This window comes from Strix aluco, chromosome 14 (assembly GCF_031877795.1).
Source record: "Strix aluco isolate bStrAlu1 chromosome 14, bStrAlu1.hap1, whole genome shotgun sequence".
Lineage (NCBI taxonomy): Eukaryota > Metazoa > Chordata > Aves > Strigiformes > Strigidae > Strix > Strix aluco.
In genome coordinates, this window is record NC_133944.1 from 22,396,299 (window position 1) to 22,416,083 (window position 19,785).

The window sequence follows — 19,785 nt, forward strand, 5'->3', positions numbered from 1 at the left end:
TGGGAGAAGGGCTGGGGAGGTGGCCGCTAGGCTGGGGCAGGAAGGGCGTAGGTGCCTGCTGGCATGTCTAGCTTGGAGGTGAGCATGCTGTCTCAGAGAGTACAGTAAACATGTGCTGCCGGGGCTAGATAGCATGCAACATCACTGCCAGCAGGGAAGGTAAACAGATGACTGTCTTGTGCCATTAAATGTGTGGGATCTGAAGAGAGTTGGGTTGGGTTTAGGTGACTTTTCACAGAAAGCTAATCTGCTCTTCTGTTCAGAGATGGTGGTGAGTTTTGAAGCAGCTGTCTTGAAACCACAGCTGGACTTCTAAGCCAAGAACACTTTGTCCTCAGGAAAGGCAAGCAGTGCCTAAACTCCAGGGAGACAAACAAGCAGCTCCTCTTAAAGGATTTAAGCTCTCTTAACTGGGTCTGCATCCACAGAGGCATGCCCCTGCCTGGCTCTGTGTCCTACAGGTCTTTCAGCGGGTTCCAGGCTCTCAGGGTGTTTGCAGCCTTCTCTCCACAGTGGTCACATCCTGCCAACCAGTGCAGCTGCCTAGAGCTCAGAGCACCGGCATGCTGAGACCCAGCACCCAAGCAGGGGAGTCTACCCCAGTGGGGTAACATCTTGGGGTGTGTGCTGTAGAGAAAATGTGCCTATTGGGAAGATGCCTGGTTTCCATCCAAGCCCTGCTCCTACCTGCACTGGCTGCGTCCATGACTTTCACATAAGGAGAAGTCTCTGGAGGATGCCATTGTAGAGGCGTTAACCCAAGAGCAGCATGCAGCATGGCCACTTTGCAAGGCCTGAGGGCCACCCCGTGCCCCCACAAGAACTGCCCAAAGTTAAAGGTGCCCAGAGCTGCTCAGCCTGAGACAGGTGTCTTGGGCATATGCAGAAGCAGCCTTTGACCTGTGGGCTCTGGCAGTGATCGATGCTAGTGCTGGGCTGTTGTTGAGCTGAGACCCTGGGCACTTGGGGATGCCTGGAGCAGGCATTAGCCTAGCAAGTGCTCTGCATGTATTGAGTCCAACTGGCTTGTCTGGGGAAGACACTGTGTGTCATCAGGGTGTGCCTTCCTATCTGTGTGGAGAGGCTATAAGGCTGGCATTTCCCTGCTTGGATTGCTTCTCCATGGGACTGCATGTGTGCTGCAGCAGGCCTGATGTGCAATATTTATTTATTTTTCCAAATTTTCCCCATCCTCTGTCACACATGGGTATTTGAGAGCCCTAAGTGGCCCCTTCCTGACTTCTGTACCGATAAAACATCTGTAAAGCCTCCTGATGGTTAACTGCACGCCAGGTTTGCACGTGGCACTGAACAACATCTTGAAGTGTAGCTGGAGACCTCGTAATTGAGTTGCTCCTGTTCCTTCAAATGGTGAGCGTGACCGGCTGTTGTTATGTAGTCTCTCCTCCAGTCCTTCTGGGAAATCACACCACGATTATATTTCTGGCTTAACAAATTTTTTCCCTAATCAGACTGGGCCTCACAAAGAGGTTGCCACTTAGTGGTAATTACTTGCTTTAGAAGCTGAATGTCTCCTGAGGATTGCAAGTAGGGGATTATCAAATTAATTAGTTAAACCAAGATGTGTTTTTGTGAAGCCAAGGCCTGCTTTACTTGTGATCTCAAATAAAGGTTTAAATATTATTAAACTGGATACAACCTACTCTTGTCTCCCTAATGGGGAAAGAACTAATTCTTTCCTGAAATGCTGTTGTTGATACAAAGGGCTGCTTGCAGCTCTACTTGATGCAGCACTTGCTGCTTTTTTTTTGACAAAACCTGTTTCAAGCAAACATCTATCGCTGGTGTTAAGGCACCTGCTTGTGCTGAGTGGGGTCTAACGCTGCATCTTGGTGGCTTCCCATGTTTTTATAGGCTGCCAAGTGGAGGGGGAATGGGGTTCACAGTGTGTAGCTTGGTGGGATTGTAATGTACCTTTCTTGAACCTGTACTTTCAGGACACAGCCTAATCCATGGGGCATCTGCACAGCCGTGTGTGTGGACATGGGAGCTGGTGGAGAGCACCTGTCTGGTGATGAGGAGATGCCTGGAAGTAGATTCAGAGGCATCCATTGATCTGTGGGTTAGCAGGGGCCGTAGGTCCTAGTGTACCACTCTGCCACAGCCTGCTCCCAGGCTCTCCTTTCCCTTGGAAGTCCCTGTAGACATAGGAGGTTCCCTATACCGGGCCAAGGACTACACCAGTGCTTGTGCGAAGCTAACGTGGAGTGCGTGGGGATGTTTTCCTAAGAGCTGTTGGCCGCTGTAGTGCAGTTGTCTAGCTAGCATGCATGTTGCACAACTTCTCCTAGGTCAGAGGATGCCCTTATCTGGCATCTAAAACATCTGTCCTGTGTTTCTTCCAGCACAGTTGAGTCCTATTGGTAAACGCATCGAGCTTTCTCTGACTTGCACAACTGAAAATAAGCAGAACTCTGCTAGCATTGACTCAAAGGCAGAGGTCCTTTGCCTGCCTCTTACCTCTGCCTGTGCTCTCTCCCAGCTCTTACGGAGCTCTAGGTTGCAGTTGAAGTGCAGCTTCAGCAGGCACTTGAGAAATACTGCAGCTCCAGAAACCAGATCCAACAAGGGGGAAAGAGACACGGGTCTGAAGTTATGACTCCAAGTTTCAGAATAGTTGGTGTGCTGACACCTCTCCCACCTCCTCCTCTTTCAACTCTAGAGAGGCCCCACAGCCTTCAAAGTTTGGCTCCTCATCCTTCCTAATGTCAGCATTTGCTGCCTTTTGCCATACTTCACCTCTGGGGCAGCTTAGCAGCCACCACAGCCGGGTACCAAAGTGGTTCCCTGAAGGTAAAATTGCCCATTGGTCCATGCAGAGGACCTGGCTCTGCTGGAAGGGAAGCTGGAGCACACAGATCACTGCTGGCAGAGCTGGATGACAGCAGCCTTTTGCAGTTGCTTCAGCAATTAAACCAACCCAGAGGAAAGCGCAGGCCTTGTGCAAGAGCGAGGAGCTGCTCCTGTGAGGAGACAGTGAGAGACTGTGTTGGGGAACAAGTGCAGCATTGTTGTCAGCCTCAGTCAAGAGGGGCTTTTTAACACCCACTGAAGTGCTGGCTACAGCTGTCTCCCATGTGCTTGTGTGGGAAATGGACCTACAATGCAGGAGAGGAGGGAAAGACTGCTTTGCAATTTAAAAAAAAAAAAAAGTCAAGCTATATTAGGATCCAGCCATGAGTAAACAGCAGTGTGATGTTCCCCTTAGTGCAGTGCCACGGCACAGGAAATAACGTCACTGCCTCCAGCTGGGATGGGGGTGAGCTGAACTTGGGCTCTTCAGCCTGGAAATCCTAGCTGGGGGAAGGTGCTTCTGAGCTTTGAGCGCAGCGTAGAAGAGGGAAGAGGCATGAGATTGGGCTCTAAACTTCTCTTGTGTTAGACAACCCTCTGCTTCGATAAATAAATACCTGCAATCATCACCTTTCCTGCATTGTCCTGTGTGGTGTTGGTTTGGAGACTTGCAGAGAGCTTTCAGCTGTCATCTCCACCACTGAGCTGGCTGCTGCGCCGCAAAAAGCGTGTTACTGATGGGAATATAGTTTGAGTAGGACCTGGATATAGTGAGGGTTGGCTGTGTGGTCTGGGGAGCACCTGGCTCTGTCCCTGGTCACCGAGGTGGAAAATGGGATAGGAACCAGATCTGGGCTGTGTGTGCTTATAGGGTGCCCTCCTCATCTGTGTTTAGGGGGATGCTGCAAGCTTCTATACCGGCCCCTGAAAGCACCGCTTTTCTCTTTCTGGCCCTCGAAGAGCTGGAATTAGGTGGGACAGTATCTTATTCTGCTGCTAACTCAGAGCTAAAGGAGAAGGCAACCTTGTGCTCCCAGGCCTGCACAAGCCACCTGAAGGGGTGAGGAAAGCTGCTCTCACCCTGAAGCTGCTGCCAGAGGCCTGGGTGCAGGAGACCTGACCGGTTCAGTGACAGCATGGGAGCAGGTTCTCGGCTCCATCCCCTTTGTCCCCATGGGCTCTCGGATTGCCCCAGCCCTACCTGGGTCTGCATTGCCCTTCATGCCTGGGGAGCGTACATTTCTGTTTCAAAAGGTGAGGTAGGTCCTGGTTTGTGCAGGAGCCCGTGGGGCCCCTTTCGGCCCCACAGCAGGCTTTTGAACGGGCTGTATGCAACTGTTTGGGGCTTTGGCTGGTTGCTAGCGTAGCCCCGAATACCCAGGCTGCTGGCAGCCAGACTGCTTGGAGGCTTCAGATCTCTGCTCAGAGGCTGGTCCCCCTGCAGACCCCAGGGTAATTGCAGAGCCCTGTTTGCTGGATAAAAATAGTCATGTGCAAGGATCTGGGTTACCCCTGGGCAGCCGTGGCCTCCTGAAAGGAAACCCGCATGTAATTGCTGCAGTTGAAGAAACAGCAAGGAAGTTTCCATAAAACATCTGGGCATGAGGGGCATGCTAGATCTCTTCTACCTCCTTTACTCTGTTGTGGGGGCCGTGCTTCCAACAGAAATAGCTCGGCACCTCTGATAGCACGAGGTTTGTCACAGCCAGCTCTGTTCCATGTGCGTGCTGGAGGTATGTTGCTCTCTGTGCTCCCTTTCTCAGAGAGGTGCAGTCCGTAGGGAGACTCCCAGCACCTGCAGGAGGATGTTGCAAAGGTGTAGCCACATCTGTGGGCCGGGAGATGTGTTTGGGGAACAGATGAAGGGCAAAGCTATTTTGCAAATGTAGGCTTGTGCAGATTTCGCATCTGTGGTCGGAGGCTCTGCTGGGGAAGTATGCCAGGTTTCCCACCCTCCTGCTATAAATGTGAGGGAGAAAGAAAGGCTCTCCTGCATCCACAGACAAGATCACAAATTGCTTTAGTTGTTGCAGGTGGCAACAACTAGGTAGTGCCTGTGCTGGGTTGTTAATACCCTTTGCATTTGCAGGGATGCTCTCCATCACCCAGTTTGGGATTATCACCTGATCTTGCCTGACGTGGGCTGGAGGTGCTCACTGCTGTGGGGCACTGCAGGAGGGACAAGGGAACTATTAGAGGCTGTGGGGGAGCCTCTGCAAGCAAGGGCTGTTCAAAAATGAAGTGATGAACCGTGAGGCAGCTGCTCGGCTCTGGTCCTCCACTGTCAGTGTCGCATCCTCTTTTAGGAGGACGTCTCTGTTTAAGGAAGGCGAACTGCAACCCTGCAGGAACTGTCATCCATCCTTGCTGCCCGTAGGAAACACAACAGCACATCAGACAGCTGGTGTATTGAATGGTTGGCTTTGGGACTGCTCGAACCCTTGTTTGCTGGTTATGTCTGAAAACACGCCACGAGGCCATCATGTGTGATGGGTTTTAGGGACAACTGTTGGCAGTCCTTCCAGGGAGAGGTGTGTCTGAAGGTGTTCTTGAGCTGGACCAGCCCATGTGGGCTCTGCTGCTGGCCCGGTGGAGCAGGGCTTGGGAAGGCTGTGGGGGCCTGCCCCTTGAGCCAGGGCACCAGCAAACACCGCTTGTGTTTGCAAGTACTCTGTGCTCCTCTGCTGAGCTTGTCCAAGTGGGGGGATGTCTTCCCTCCTGTTGTAGATCCTCATGTCCTGCCTGAGTCACCCTTCCTCTTGGCATGGATTGGTTTGTGTGCCCTCTCCCAGAAGCAGGGACAGCCAGGTACCAGCATCACCCTTGATGGAGGGTCAGTGTCTGCCGAGGCTGCCGAGACCACGGCGCTGCTTGGCCAAGGCTGGGGAGGCAGCTCGTGGTCCCAAGCCCTGGTGCCAGACCCTACACCTCGTGCCCAGGGCTCAGAGGCTTCGCCTGTGTGTCACTTCCCGCCTGCTTCCCGTTACACAAAGCCTTTGTGTCAGCAGATCCTGGGATGCCCTGCGGCACCTGCCTCTCCCCTCCCTCTCCGCCTCTGTGGCTCTGCCCTTTCCCGTTGTCACTTCTGTAGGCTGCTGCCTGGCTGTTCGGTGACCTTCCCCGCTGCTCCCACTGCTCAGGCAGTATTTTGGCCCCTGGCCATCTTAAACAATTAATGGAGGGGTGGAGAAACTTGCCATGTTAAATTACTTCCTCCTTTGGGAGAGGGTGAGGTCTCCACATCTCTCGCCTGATACCAATGCAGTTTGTTGCTGTTGCCTGAAGCGGTCACTGCCTCTCTGTTTTCCTTCTAGAAGTTAGAAAAACAATATTTCAGAGCACTCTTTTTGTATTTCTCGGTGTTTTGCTTAACCTGCAGCGCTGCCTCAGGATCTCGCGGAGTGGAGAAACTTCTCTGGACTTAGAGAAACGCAAGCCAAGAGAAGGCAGGGGGAAGATTTTGCTGGAAACCTCTTTGGGAAGCTGGAGACCTTCTTGGGATGCCTGCCGTGGGCTTGTTCTCCTCTAGCAGCTATTCAGATCTTCCCGGGCGAAGGCAGCTCCCTGCCACAAAGCATCCGCATTAAACAGGTCTGTGCGGAGGGCCAGGCGTGTTCTGAGGGACGCAGATAGCAGCGGTGCCCTACGAGCAGCCTTCGAGCGTTGCTGGCTCTGCCTGTGTCTGTAAGGTCCCTGCAGGGCTGGGGAACACAGCACCCTGCGCTCGCTATGCCCCTCCACCGTCTAGCACTGGAGTTGGCTGTCAGAGAAACCTTTGAGGTCCCCTCCTCAGCCCCGGTAGTGTCATGAGTTAGATTAGTTGGAGCTGTGCTGGGGGCGGTGAGGGCTTGGATTACAGTCCAGAACTCAAAGTGCTTCGGTGGTTCACGTCGGAGGGGAGAGGAGACGCCCCGTCGCACACATGGAGGAAAAAGAGAAAAAAAGCTGCCTTTGGAAGTGAGGGGGAATAAAGGAGGCCGGGAACATGGTAAGGAAATCTCTGCAAAGGGCTCCTGCCCTGGGCACGAGCAGGGCTTTGCGGGATGGAGCCGCTATCGGGGCAGCCTGCCTGGAGCCAATGCACCGTGCTAATGCCGGGAGTGGGAAACGGCTCTTCTGGCACTTCCCGTTACTCGGATGGAGCACTGTACCCTTGGGTGCCAGCCCTGGGTGGTGGCTGCAGGGACATGGAACTCTTGTTGGCACTGACCCCCTCACGGGGTGCCTATGGGGGTGCAGCCCTGGAGCGAGGAGCTGGGATGGGGCAGGTCAGGCAGGGCCCTATCTTTCAGGCTGCCTGGATGCTGGGCTGTCCTGCCCTTGCCCTTTGCTAGTCCTGCTCTGGGGCTGTGGGCACTGCTTCCTTGCAGAGCCTGGAGATGGGGAGAGCGTCAGCTTTTTTTCTCCTGCCCAGGGGGGGCATCTAGGGGTTCAGAGAAACCCTGGAGCCAGGCAGGGGTCCTTCCCTTTCAGTGTCAAGTTTGCACGTGGGGATCCTTGTTTGGGGAGGGGAGAGACAGGCGAGCCCAGCCGGGCAGCAGAGCACCCTGGCTCCCTGGGAGTGGCTGCAGGGCTGTCCCCTGCCCAGCCACACTGGCGCTGCCCTGCAAACAGAGGTGCCCAGCCCTGGGGTGGCAGAGGCTGGAGGGATTGCTAGCCCCGTAGCACCCACTGAGCACCACTCTGGCTTCTGGTTCCTGGGCTCAGGCTGGGATCTGTGTGCCCAGCAGCCCTAAATCTCCTGGACCTGTCCTGCTGTGTCATGGGCTGCTTCTCCACAGCAGAGGGAACAAAGTCCGTGAGGGGGACAAGTGGCTTGCATTGCTGCTGTGCCTGGCAGTGAGTTGCTTTTTTTCTTAAAAGTTCAGCTTCTGGGCTTGGAGAAGCTTGGCTTTCACTGAAAGATGAGTTGTCCAATTTTGGGTTTCTGCAACCTGAGCTAAGCTCACGGACCCACGTCTCTTCCCTTTGCCACCCTCCAGCTCCCCTGCTGGGGACCCCGTGGCTGTCTACCCTCATATGGCCATGTCAGAGCTGTGCTGTGCTCTCCTCTCCCATCCTGCTGTAGAGGCCTGCGGGCATCTCACTACTTCCACTTTTCCATCCCAGTTGGGAGACCTTTTTCCTTCACCCCATGCCTAGTGTGTTCCTGGTAATTTTTGGTCTGTGCTGGTTATTGTATGAAGCTGAAATCAAAGGAGAGCACTGTTCGGGGCTGTGCAGGGTGGGTGCTATCTCTTGCAGCCCCATGGGCTCCATTTTGCCATAGGGACTGGAGCAGTGCTTGTGAAGCTCCTGCTCTGGGAGGCCTAGCTGCTGCTACTCTGCTCCTGACTTTCTGATTCCCAAGGGCTTCATCCCCAGTTCAGGTCCTCCTTCACCTTTTTCTAACATGTGATGCAAAAGCTGTCTGAAGCAGAGGCCTTTGTGCAGCGCGGTGCCATGGTGGGGTTGTGAGCATACAGGGACCATGCATTGCTGCTGAGGGGGCCCATGTGCTTCTTAGGTGCTGAGCTCAGGCCTGGCAGCTCAAGGAGCAAGAACGAGGGGCCAAGCTGCCACAGATCCAGCAATGGGCACTAGTCACACTGCAGACACCTGTGGTCCATGGCCAGTGTCCATTTGCAGTGCCGTGGTGGACCAGTCTGCATTTTGGGAGGTGCATTTCTGTGAGCAGCTGAGTTGTGACTGTAGCTCCAAGCTGTTCTGTTTAACTTGAATTTTTGGTGTCCTGGTGAATCAACCAAATGCTGCAGGCAAAAGATTTAGATCTAAGTGAATGTGGGTCAGTCTGTTGGCCTGCATGAGGCTTCCCCATGGCCTCGGGCAGTCTGCAAGTCTCTCAGAGGCTTGGCTCCTGATGGAGATCTGGCACTGTGCAGCCGCTGGCTGCCCTGTTCTGTGTGAGGCAGGTGATTCCTCTTCATGGGATGCCAGTCATGTTTCAGTGTTAGGGATGATGTGGTGTGTGTATGGGTGCATAGGGCTGTTGCAGCTGGAGGATGGCTAAAGCACCAAATGTGTAAGATGCAGTAGGCCAAAGTAGCCCACTTCCATTAGAACTGACTTTTGCATCTGTGAAAACCCCATGGTGTGAGCAAGGCAGGAGCCTGGCTGGGCTCTGTCTACCCTGCTCATCCCATCATGGCTTTCATGGCTGGGGATCTGCCCTCGTTCCCTGGTAGGGATTTCTCCTCCATGGGAGAGGGAGCGGGCTTCACCTTGCCTGGTGCCTGCTGCTGCATAGGGCGCAGGAGATGGTCAGGGCATATGGCCAGACCACAGTGTGCCCCACTTGAGGAACACCTTCCACCCAAGCAGATGTAAAACCCTGTGCTCTTGGGTGGTTTGGCTGGAAGCAAAGAGAGCAACAGCCTTGCTCCTCCACTGCACAGTGTGGGGGTCTGGTTCCCAGCCTCTATCCCCAGATTGTGAGGGACAGTTTCCTCACTGGGAAGTTGCTAAAGCTGCAGTGGCTGGCCAGGGAGCCCAGGGCTGCTTTTCCACCCTTACTAGGGTGATTGCTGCTGCTCTTCAATGGTAGCTGGGGCACTGTGGACCCAGCATGTGAATTCAGTGAGGCTTCTGCAACGGTGTGCCTTGGACTTGCCTGGGCTGCTCCTCTCATATGGTGGCAGGCTCCAAGTCTCCAGTCATCACGCGGGTGTGTAGAGTAGAGCCTGTGTGTATCACAAGAGGTGCAAATGCTGGTGTCTTCCTGCAGAGAAGCTCAGGTGGCACCTCTATGCTGGCAGGAGAGAGGATGGGTTTCAGCAGAAAACATAGTCTTTCTTTTATCCTCTGGTTATGTCTTCTCCTGGAGTGGGAAGGAAATTAGTCTGGGAATCACAAAGAGCTTTAAGCATTGGGGATCTTCTTTCTTTATTTCTGTGCCAAAGCCATGAGCAAGATCTTGGAACACAGACAAAGCCCAGAGACATAATCCCGAGCACATGGAAGTGGTCTGAGAGCATCTTCTCTGGGGTAACAAGGATGACAACTTGTGCGTTTTGCCCAGCTTCTTTCCAAAAACACTGGGCAGGTGAACATGCTGTTCATTGTAGCAATTTAAAAAAAAAAAAAGGCAAAATGCAGGTGATGGGCCAGCTGCATCCATGTATCTCTGCCCAGCAATCACCAAATGTGTTCTAGTACCAGGTGGGAATGAAGATACCAAATGTTTATGGGGAGATGCTGCAGGTGTCCAGGAAGGACTGTACGCTGAGTGTCAGTGCTTAATTTCTGAAAATCAGCATCCAGTAGCATAACCATCTCTGACCATGCTGCTGGCCATCCACCTGTAGGTGCAGTCAGCTCTGAGGACATACCATGCTAGCAGAAGAGATCATAATGTGAGAGCCTTGTGAGCATCTTGCTGCTGGCCACTTCAGAAAAGATAGCCAGCATGTCTGCTTCTAAATACTAGAGCACAGTCACAGCCGCTCAGCTCCTGGAGCCTAATTTTTTAGCTTCACCTCAAACATAACCCTGTCTGCGACCAATCTGTGCAAAACTGAACCATTCTACAGTCTGTGGGCACAGCCTAAACCTGAGCATTGGTGTTTAGTGTGGGTGGAAGCCACGGACACAGAGGCTACAGGTCTCTTTAGTACTGAAGTGCTGAAAAATCTCTGTTAAAACAGTCAAGGTGTCTTCTGCAGGTGCTATAAACTTAACCCACCTGTGGGCACTCAATATCAGAGCACCTTTTGTTCCTATTCCTGGCTTTTCACCCATGAGGGAGCCCCTTGTTCCTGTTCTGCAGAGCTCAGTGTAGCCAAAGTCTGAAAAAGTGAGTAGTAGCACCAGGTTTGAACATGTTGCTGACTGAAGAGCAATGAAAAGCAAGGATAGCCTGCTAGGGTAAGCTGCCCACTTCTGGTGGTGGGACGATCTGTGCTTTCTACACCACTTGTGATACTGAGTTGTGACTCACTGGATGTGCCCTTGTTGACTCTAAAGGTTTGACCATGCTAATACCTCTCTGCTGCACAGAGTGCCTCGCCTCTGTTGGCTGGCCTAGTCTTTCATTAAAAAATGAACAAAAAAAAATAAAAAATAAAATGGGGCCTTTCTTGTGGTAAGTGCTCCTGGCTGGTTTCATATGTATCCCATTTCTTGCATCACTGGACACCAAGCTGAAACTTCCAAGATCAAAGCAGCACAGAATGAATCTGAAAGTCTTTCTGTCTGCTCAAATTTACCACCCTGGCATCAGGTTGGGATGCCCAGGATGAACCCTTGTTCCAGCTGGTGCAACCAGCCATTGATTTGAATGGAATCAAATGGCTCAGTGGCAGAGAAATGGGGACCAGATGAAGACTGCTGCATGTGCTCCTCCTGAACATTGGTGGATGCGGTAGAGGGGAGTCCCCATGGGGCCTTCTGGTCGCCCCCAATGGGATGCGATGCTGTGGCTGGGTGATGGTTTGTGTGGTGCGAAGAAAAGCTGTAGGAGTTCTGGAGAGCTGAGCTAGGTGTCCACCTTGAGCTTCACAGCCTGCGTTAGGTGTGGCAGCGTTCGAAGGAGACCGAGTTGCAAGGCTTCCTGAGCAGGTTCTTTCAAGAGGATACCTTCCCTGAGGCTGCCTGTCAAATTTCAGTGGCTCCCAACAAAAACCTAGTGCTGCTGAGCCTCCAACATAGTTAAAGGATGTGGATTATTTGCTGTCTGTTGTCATCTTTCTGAATACATTTACCTTTTGAACAAGGTCCTTCTCATATGCTCAGGAGGCTGGTATGCAGACCCGTTAATGGATCAAGGGGAAAAATGCCTGTGGATGTATTCTTCTTTGTGTTTGGGCTTATAACCACCCACGTTTTGGCATACATCCCTTCTGTGCACAAAGATGTCTTTTAGAAATCGCTAGTTAAATCTCCACCCTCCTTTGATATGTATGGAAATAATGGGACACGTGAGACTGTCTTCTGTTTGGAAAAAAAGCTATAAAGGGAGTAGCTTTAAAAGCCTGTGTTTAGTCCTTTCTAACTCAGGAGTTTAGTAAAAGCAATGCACTGAATTTATGACTGATTTACTTAGCTTTCTGGGAGGCATGCATTTAGCATTGTATCCGAATATAGGGGAAATGTTTTCATCCGACTGCAGGTCCCAGGCTTGGCTGCTCAGGGGCAGGAGAGCTTGAGCACGTGTGTGTCTGTTCCCCAGTGAGCTCAGAAAGTCTTGGAGCAAAGCTGGGTCCCTCTGACCAGGAGCACTTCTCCCTGCGGGGCACAGACTGATGATTCTTGTGGTGGCCCAGGGCTGAGCTGGCATAGCCACAGCCATCTCTGGGCTGCCTGCGCTGTCCTTCTGGCTGATCCTTCCTCACAGCCTCTTCTTCAAGGTGAGGTGTGTGCTGGCATCTGATGGCTGTTGCCAGCTGTTTTCTCATATCGAAGACATGCGGGGATGTGCTGCTTCAAGGAAGGCTCCATTGTGTGCTTACTGTTTTCTCATGCGATCAGCCAGCCCCTCCTGGAAGTGCTACTCAGCTTCAGAGCGGATTCTGTTCCCTGTTGATGTAGCAGGATTTGTATTTCATGAACACATGGTAATACAGAGTGTTTAAGGCCAAAAGGAACTGTGGCTCATCTGTTATATGGGATACTGGGACCATAGAGTGCTACCTAGCTTCCACCCTGAGTCTGGGAGCTCTCTTTTAACTAAAACATGATCTTTTCTTAGTGGCATCCACACTCAATTATGGAGGTTGCAAGAGATGGAGAATCCACCAGTCCCCATGGGAGTCTGTCGAGCAGCTTGTGCACCTTGCAGAGGAAGGAGTGGGATCTGAACGTGATCCAGCCACAGCCTCGAGCTCAGAAAGCTGGCCCATAAGTAATAATCTAAATGCTGACCCTGTGAAGATCGTTTCTGGCACTCGTCAGCTGTCCTGCTGAAGGATTATCATTTTTCCTCTGAGCACAGGAGGCTGCCCATCTGTTGTAAGATGCCCCCAGATGGGTGTCTGAACACAAGGTGTTGGCCATGGCTTAATGCCTCTGACTAAAAGGTGTTAAAATGAGCTGACCTGTTTGGCTAAGAACTTACCTAGGGTATTTTAGAGCTGGCTGGTATAAACAAATCTTTCATCTGCCTAGAGTGCCCTGTTATTTGGTAGGTGTTAGGCACAAATGGTAAGGGGTACAAGATGCTACTGCTCAGGTTGGTTTGCCAGATGGATGACAACGTCTGAAGTTGAGAGTGAAGCAAGTACTATAACTAATAGTAAGGTGAATGAGCTCAAGCAAATTCTGCTGTTGGGTAGCACAGAGAATGGATTTTAGTGCATTTGCAAGAAGAGCCCTGTAAAGAAAGGGAGTTTGCTGTAATGTCCCAGGACTTGTCTTGTGTAGAGGTGGCCTGGGAAATTCTTGGCTCCATCTGTGATATCTAACAGGATTTAGCAAGTCTTGTCCGAGCCTGTTGTAGGAACATGACATTCTGAACGTGGAGATCCCTGGCTGAACTGTGGCCAATGGTGCCAAACCAGGGCAACCTGTGCAGTCTGGTAGTGGGAGTGGAGAGCCCTGGGTGGTCTTGAGGAGGTGGAGAGGCATGTGTGGCTAGTGCTGGGCAGTGAAACCACAGCCACCATGTGCCCACGCTCTTCCAGCATGAGTCTGTTGCTGGGAAGGGTGTTCCAAAAGTACCCAAAGCTTTACATCACACAGAGTACAACTTAATTAATTGCATGGTTAGATCTATGCCAATGATATCTGAAAAAAATCTGTGCTTAGACAGTTATTTCAGATTAAGGACTTAATCCCTTGATTAAACTAAACCAAAATGAGCTGGTCTCCAGATGTAGGATGGTGTTTTATACACAGCTCTTCTCATCCACTTGCAGGCCCTTGTTTCAGCAGGCCCTTCCCTTCATCAGGAAGACGTCTGTTTAAGGACAGGGCTTTCAACTGTTTTCTCACATGCACTCTAAACACCTATATCATCTGCCTGATTTATTGCTAATAGAAAGTAACAGGCCTTTGGGAGCAGGGGCTCATTCCTTGCTCTGGATAAGACACACCTTCTGCTCAGTTCACTGAGACCTTAGTACATGTCCCTGTGAGGAAAGGTTTCTTTCCAATTCCCAGTTCTGTTTCTAGCTAGAAGATGACTTTCTTGGATTGTGGGTCAGTGTTTCATCCCCACTTTGGCCTCTTCAATCTGTTCAGCAGTTCTCAGCAACTTTTCTGATGTGTTGGGTGTTGTGCAGACAGAGCAGAAAGTTACAGACGCTGTTCCAGAGAAGCTGGAGTATGAAAACCTAAAGGAAAGGGTAGAGAGGAGTAAGTGTGAATAGAGAGCTCTGGTGGGAAGAGGTGCCAGACTGCTGTGTCCGAATGCACGTGATGCCATTTGCTTTGGGGAGCAGGGTTTGGTCAGGTGATGCTCAAACAGCAGAGAGCTTGCTGTGCAAGCTGCCCCGTGCGTCTGGCTTCCCTCGGGGGCACGTTTAAGCAGAGGGCTGGGGAAGGCCTTGCTTCTCCAGGTGCGTGGGCTTTGCTCTCCAAAGAGCTGCACCAGAATGTGTCTTTGGCAAGGGTGAATATTGAGGTTAGAGTATGCTTAAGAGCAGGTTTGATTCTTGTGTTGCTGTATCAGACCTGTACAACATCCTGCAGGGGGTGTTGGCCAGGGGAACAGGCTCAGGTGACTGTTGCTGGTCCTGTTGCCATGTGCCAATGTCTGCATTTGGCCACCTGAAGCATGGTACAGTCACACTACCTGTACCAGGTTGCCTCTGCCCTCCACTGCTGCCTGCATTTTGCCCTGGCATGAAGACAGCATTGATATAGCTGTGCACTAGCTCCAAAGCTCGAGGCTTGCAGGAGGTCACGCTTTGCTTTCAAAGCGATCTGGGATGTCCCCCTTGAGTGAAAACAAACCAGCCCTGGCCTGGCGGGGGGATCGCCCAGCTTTGGGCCTGCCTTTCACTGGCTGAACACGCCCAGACCTACAGCATGCGCAGAAGCGGGACCTCAGAGCTGAAAAGCAAATACATCATTTTTCCCTTTGTTTAATTAAATGAGAGATCATGAGTTAATCGCTTCCAAGCGCTTGTTTTCCTGCAGTGCCTGGAATGATAATCCTGCGCGTTGCCCAGTAGGAGCTGCTTTGGCTGCCGCAGCCGCGTCAACCCGGAGAAGGGCCGGGGGAACAGTGGGAGGCATCTGGAAATGATTCTCTGAGCTCCGTCTGCAGAGCACCACTCCCTGCAAGGCTGTAGGAGCTGGTTTATCCACAGGCTGGAGAGCTGTCCTGCCTGCCCCAGCAGCAGGGGAGCCAAGCCAGGCTACAGCCGTGACCAGCACAAGGGATCCCACGGTGGAGTGCAGAAGGCAGCTCGTTTTCAGAGGCACAGCCCATGGGTGAAGCTGGCCTGGGTGAGACTGCAAACACTTTCCTCCCAAGTGGAACTGGGTGCTGTGCTTTCCTCCCTGAAACGCCTAAAACAATAGCCCAAAGAACAGGTAGAGCCATTCCTGGTTATCTCACAGGAAGGTGGTGTGATTACAGCAGTGTGAATGCCTACCTCTATAGCTGCAACATTTAATAGTACGTTATTTTAGTGAAAACATCCAGAGGCAGGCAGGGTGCCGAAGGCAGGCGCCCTCCTCCCAGCCTCCCCCTGAGCCTCCGACTGAGCAGCAGAGGGGGGAGCTGGCACTTGCTCTGGGAAGATTTTTTTTCTCTTGAACTCATTGCTGCTGTGTGATTAGAGCGGCTCAGGAAATGGGGCTGGGAGAGTTCTCCTCCCTGCAGAAACGGAGTGGGAAATCTCAAATTTTGTCAGAAAAACAAGCCTTGTTTTTAGCCAAGGACCTTTTTGAACGGAGAAATGTCTCATTTTTAAAGGCAAAGCAGCCTGGCTTTCGGCTTTGTATCAGAAAGTGGAAAGGCTTCGTGGAAAGCCCAGAGGTCTGTTTTTACTGGAAATGAGGTTTCTCAGCTGAGAGCTGAGCAGCCCCAGCCAAGCGGTGCGGCACAGCAGCCTGTGCTGGCGGAGGGACCAGCTAACCCAGTCCTGCTCAGCGCCTGCTGTGTGCTCCTTTTCCCCCAGTCCCAAAGCTGGCTGGGGGCCACGGGCAGGCCCTGTGCTGCAATGCTTGGACCTCTGCCTCTTCCCAGTTTCACTCTTATTTATACTTTCCAGTTCTGGGGAGTGGGAGGGTTGGGTTGTTTCTTCCCCTCACCTTCGCAGACTCTGGTCTCCTCTGTCCTGCCTTCACACCGTCCGTCGGTACCTGGGCAAGAGGGGAGGAAAGTGGGTGCGTGCAGGACGTGGCCAGGCTCCGGGTAGCCGGCAGAGGAGGGCAGAGCTGCAGGAGCTCCTGGCAAGGTCTCCCTGCTGAGCAGGAGCCGAGACACTTGGTGACTCAGAGCTGGGCATACCACGGCATCACTTGCTGTGCTCGCAGCCTCTCCCAGCTCTGCTCCACCGCCCAGCTATGCTTCTCACCCTGCCAAGCCACGGCAAGTGCTGGATTTAACTGGGGCACGTTGGGATATGTAGTTTCATTCTTTGGCTGCTTAGATGGGGGTCTAGGTTTCTTGGAGCTGAGCTGCAGATCCTTTAGCTAAATTCCTGCTGCAAGATGGATCCTCAACATGTTACATGGGCCAGTCCAGCCTGCTAGAAAGGAGCGCTGTCTGCCATAAGTCATGGCAGTTAGTCTGGTCTCACCATACTGATGGTTTTTAGGAGTCTTCAGACAGCTAAAGACTGGGCTTTCGGCAGGGAAGATCTGTGCCTCTTCATGTTCTCCTTGACAAAGACTCGGCATTCTGTAGACAGAAGTCTTGAACGAGATATTGACTTCTTAGCAAGGTGCTTGGGTGAGTTGTAGGGAAAATGGTGCCAAAGCTTTGTGGCCAAGATGGGTCCAGCAGCATTGTAGCCCTTTCCTGCACCAACTTGTGTTGTCCTGAGCCACTTGGGTTGCTGTCCCAGGCGCTTGCTGGGAGAGCACAGGTATTCTGATGCTGCGCAAGGTGTGTAACCCTGGGGATCTTCTTCCTGCTCCTCTGGCAGGCTGACCTCTTATTCTCCACACCCATAGGAGGCTCTCCAGGATTCAGACTTAATTGGTGAGCAGCAGGTCCCAAAGAGGAAGAAGTTGAGTCCTGAGTCAGAAAGAAATGGCAGGAGTTCCCAGTGGCTGGAGCTGCTACGTAGCGCTCTCTGTGCCCACAGAGGTAGGCAGAAAAATCAGTTGGTGCACCTAGAAAAGCTCAAGAAGCACCTGATTACTCCAGATGCCTCTTGGCAGGCTCCTCTCCCACCCTGCAGCATCTGCTTGCACCAGGAGAGGTAGATGTGTCCCCTGAGCAGGGTTGTAACTGATCCTAGGCTCCTCTTCCTGCTGCCTGCTTGTTAGTCCTGACTTGGGGCTTCTGCCCAGACACTTGTAACCTTATATTTCCCTGACTCCTGGTTCTTGCTGCAGTCTGTGATGGGGAGAAGGGCTCTTAGGGCTGAGCAGCAGAGCTTTGCCACAACAGTCTTTATTGCTCTATTCATTTCACTGCATCTGTGGCTCCTGTTATATGCAGGGGAGGGAGGGCAGCCCATCCCACCCTACACATTTCTCCCTGTTCAGATCCAAGCCCTCTGCCAGCTGTGAAGCCCTCCTGGGCTCTCCCTACTCCCCTGCCATTCTGGGTGGGACTGTGTTAGGTTGTTCCCATTACACTGCTTTGCCCATGGAGCCCATCCCATCCTCACGTGCTCTTTCCTCTTCCCTTGCTGTGCTCCAAACTGGCAGCCAGCTCCTAGCTGAGGAGCAGTGAAAGCCGGTATGGCCGGACGTGACCTTAACCTGGGCTTTATTTAGCGCCTTGATTTATAGAGGAGTTATTTTAAAAGAGTGTTTCTCTTTTGGGAGGTGTGGTGAGCATGTGGTGGAGTGGTGGCAGTGAGCTGGAGTTCATAGGTTCTCCCGTGCTATTAACAAAGAAGCATTTGAGTCCCAAGGCACCTTTTTGTTTGGGGAGATGCTCTCTGGCTTGCTTGGAAAGCGCTCCTATTAATGTCTGTGCTGGGTGGCTGAAAAGGAGCAAGTGTCCAGGACCCTTCCTGTGAGGGGGATGAGGCAATACTGTTGGAGGCTGGGAAGCCTGAAACTTGCAGCCCTGGAGGAGGCTGCTTCCTCCAGGAGACTCCTGTGCTGGGCTCTGCCAGCTGTGGAAGTGTGCCAGGGCAGGAGTGCCCTCTCCTTGGATTCTTGCTGGGTTTAGCTTGTTCTCCTCCTCTCCGGGCACTGTCCCATCAACCTGGGTCGCAGGTGTTTTTCCTCATGCCTGCTGGGGGTTGCATCGCCTGCTTGAGATGAAGGATGTGGTTTGTAGGTAGGATGGGCTCTAGATTTCAGCTTTACAGCCTCTGGAGCACAGGATGCTATCCCCTTCTCTTGCTGTCTGGAGCTGGTTTGTATGGGTTCCCTGTGCCTCCAGACCACGGCTCCTCCACACCTGTGGCAGCAGACACTGCCTGCAGGCTACATGTGTGAGTCTGGCCATCTGCACTCCAGCACTGAACAGGACCACACGGCCTCTTGCAGCCCTTGTTGAGGGCCACTCTGCAATCTGAGAAGTTAATACAAATAAGCAGCCCCATCCCTAGGATTGTAAGTTGGTTTAATGAGCCCATGATTGGAGGCGAATCTGCTGCTGTTGCAGGCTCCAAGCTCTGCCATGTGTCACCCTCCGTGTTTCAGGTGGCTTCTGAGCCCCTGAGGCTCTGCCATGCTTCACCCTCCACCCAGGCAGGACCCATCCCTGGGAGCCCACCATGGGTGGGTGGGAGCACTGAAAAGCACTGTTGTCTCCATGTTCATCTGTGGCACACGGAGGCTGTGTCCATCCTTGTTCTGTAGCTGCCCAAAGATGCTATGATCGCATGCAGCATGATGGGATGTATGAATTTCCTCCCATGTTGGGGGCTTTTCATGTGGAATTAGCAGAGATTGGTGAAAATATCTCCTCTTTCTACCAAAAAGTAGGTGTTGAAGCCTTCTCTCTGTCCCTTCAAAGCCTGCACAGCTATCATGGCTTCGTGGTATAGTCTAGCCAGAGAGAGATAAAGCCTCTGTGCTAAAGAGTGCACTGTTAAGACTAAACTGTGCAATGGCTACAGGCTATGGTTATTCTGTGTTTTACTAAAGGAAGGATAATATATGACTTGGTTTATTTTAACCATATAAAGGATTTTTGATTCAGTGCCAATGTTAATAATTATCTTGTGAAGGCTTTGCTAAGGCGGTAGGAATGGTGTGAGAACCTGAGTGATGCACTGACTCATGTGCAAATATTTTGACTTCTTTGTTTTATTTGCAATACTAAACGTAACAAATTTCATTTAGGGGGGACTGATATCTAAAAGAATTTTGCTCAAGCACGGTACAGGGGCAGAAGATGACACAGAACCAACCCCAGCTGGTTTTGACTGATATTTTGAGCCTGTGGACTGTGGAGGGTCAGAGGGAAATTGTTGTCAGATGCTACCAGCAGTTATGCTACTGTGATAGAGCCCAAGCACTTGGCTGGGCTCTCTGGGGTGGCTGGTGCCGGCTGGGAGAGCACCTGTGTCAAGGCCAGTTTTATCTGACAAGGGCACAGACGCTTGCTGGGACAGTTGCTGTCAGCAGAGGTTACTGGAGGCACACTTGCCTTCAGCGGGCTGTTCTTGGCCTCTCTCTGTCATTTCACAAGAGCGTGGGAGAGGAACGGTGTGTAATGTTCACAGTGTTAGATCAGTGTTTAGCAATATTAATACGTCCAATTTTAAGATGCTTCATCCAATTTTAAGATGCTTCATGTTGGCTTGGTACCAATTTCCCTACCCTAGAGCCCTCTCCGTGCCTTTTTTTAGCAGGTCCAGGATACCACATAAAGGGAACATTTCTTATTTAGGCTGTCTTCTTGGGTCTGTACAACTCATCCCACAGTTCCTATCAGTCCACTTTCTC

The 19,785-nt window shown here is 52.0% G+C and overlaps 1 protein-coding gene across 3 annotated transcripts in view; it reads left to right on the forward strand.

The window, feature by feature from the left end:
• The first annotated feature begins 6,152 nt into the window (after positions 1 to 6,152).
• PLEKHG4 (pleckstrin homology and RhoGEF domain containing G4) overlaps positions 6,153 to 19,785 on the forward strand; it is a 91,646-nt gene continuing 78,013 nt past the window's right edge. For 2 of the 3 annotated variants that reach the window (XM_074839531.1, XM_074839532.1), the window contains exon 1: positions 6,154 to 6,802. In XM_074839531.1, coding sequence (XP_074695632.1) covers positions 6,800 to 6,802 — 3 coding nt within the window. In that variant the 5' untranslated portion in view covers positions 6,154 to 6,799. Of the gene's footprint in view, positions 6,803 to 19,785 lie in introns of all 3 variants that reach the window. The other variant, XM_074839530.1, reaches the window with a different exon arrangement.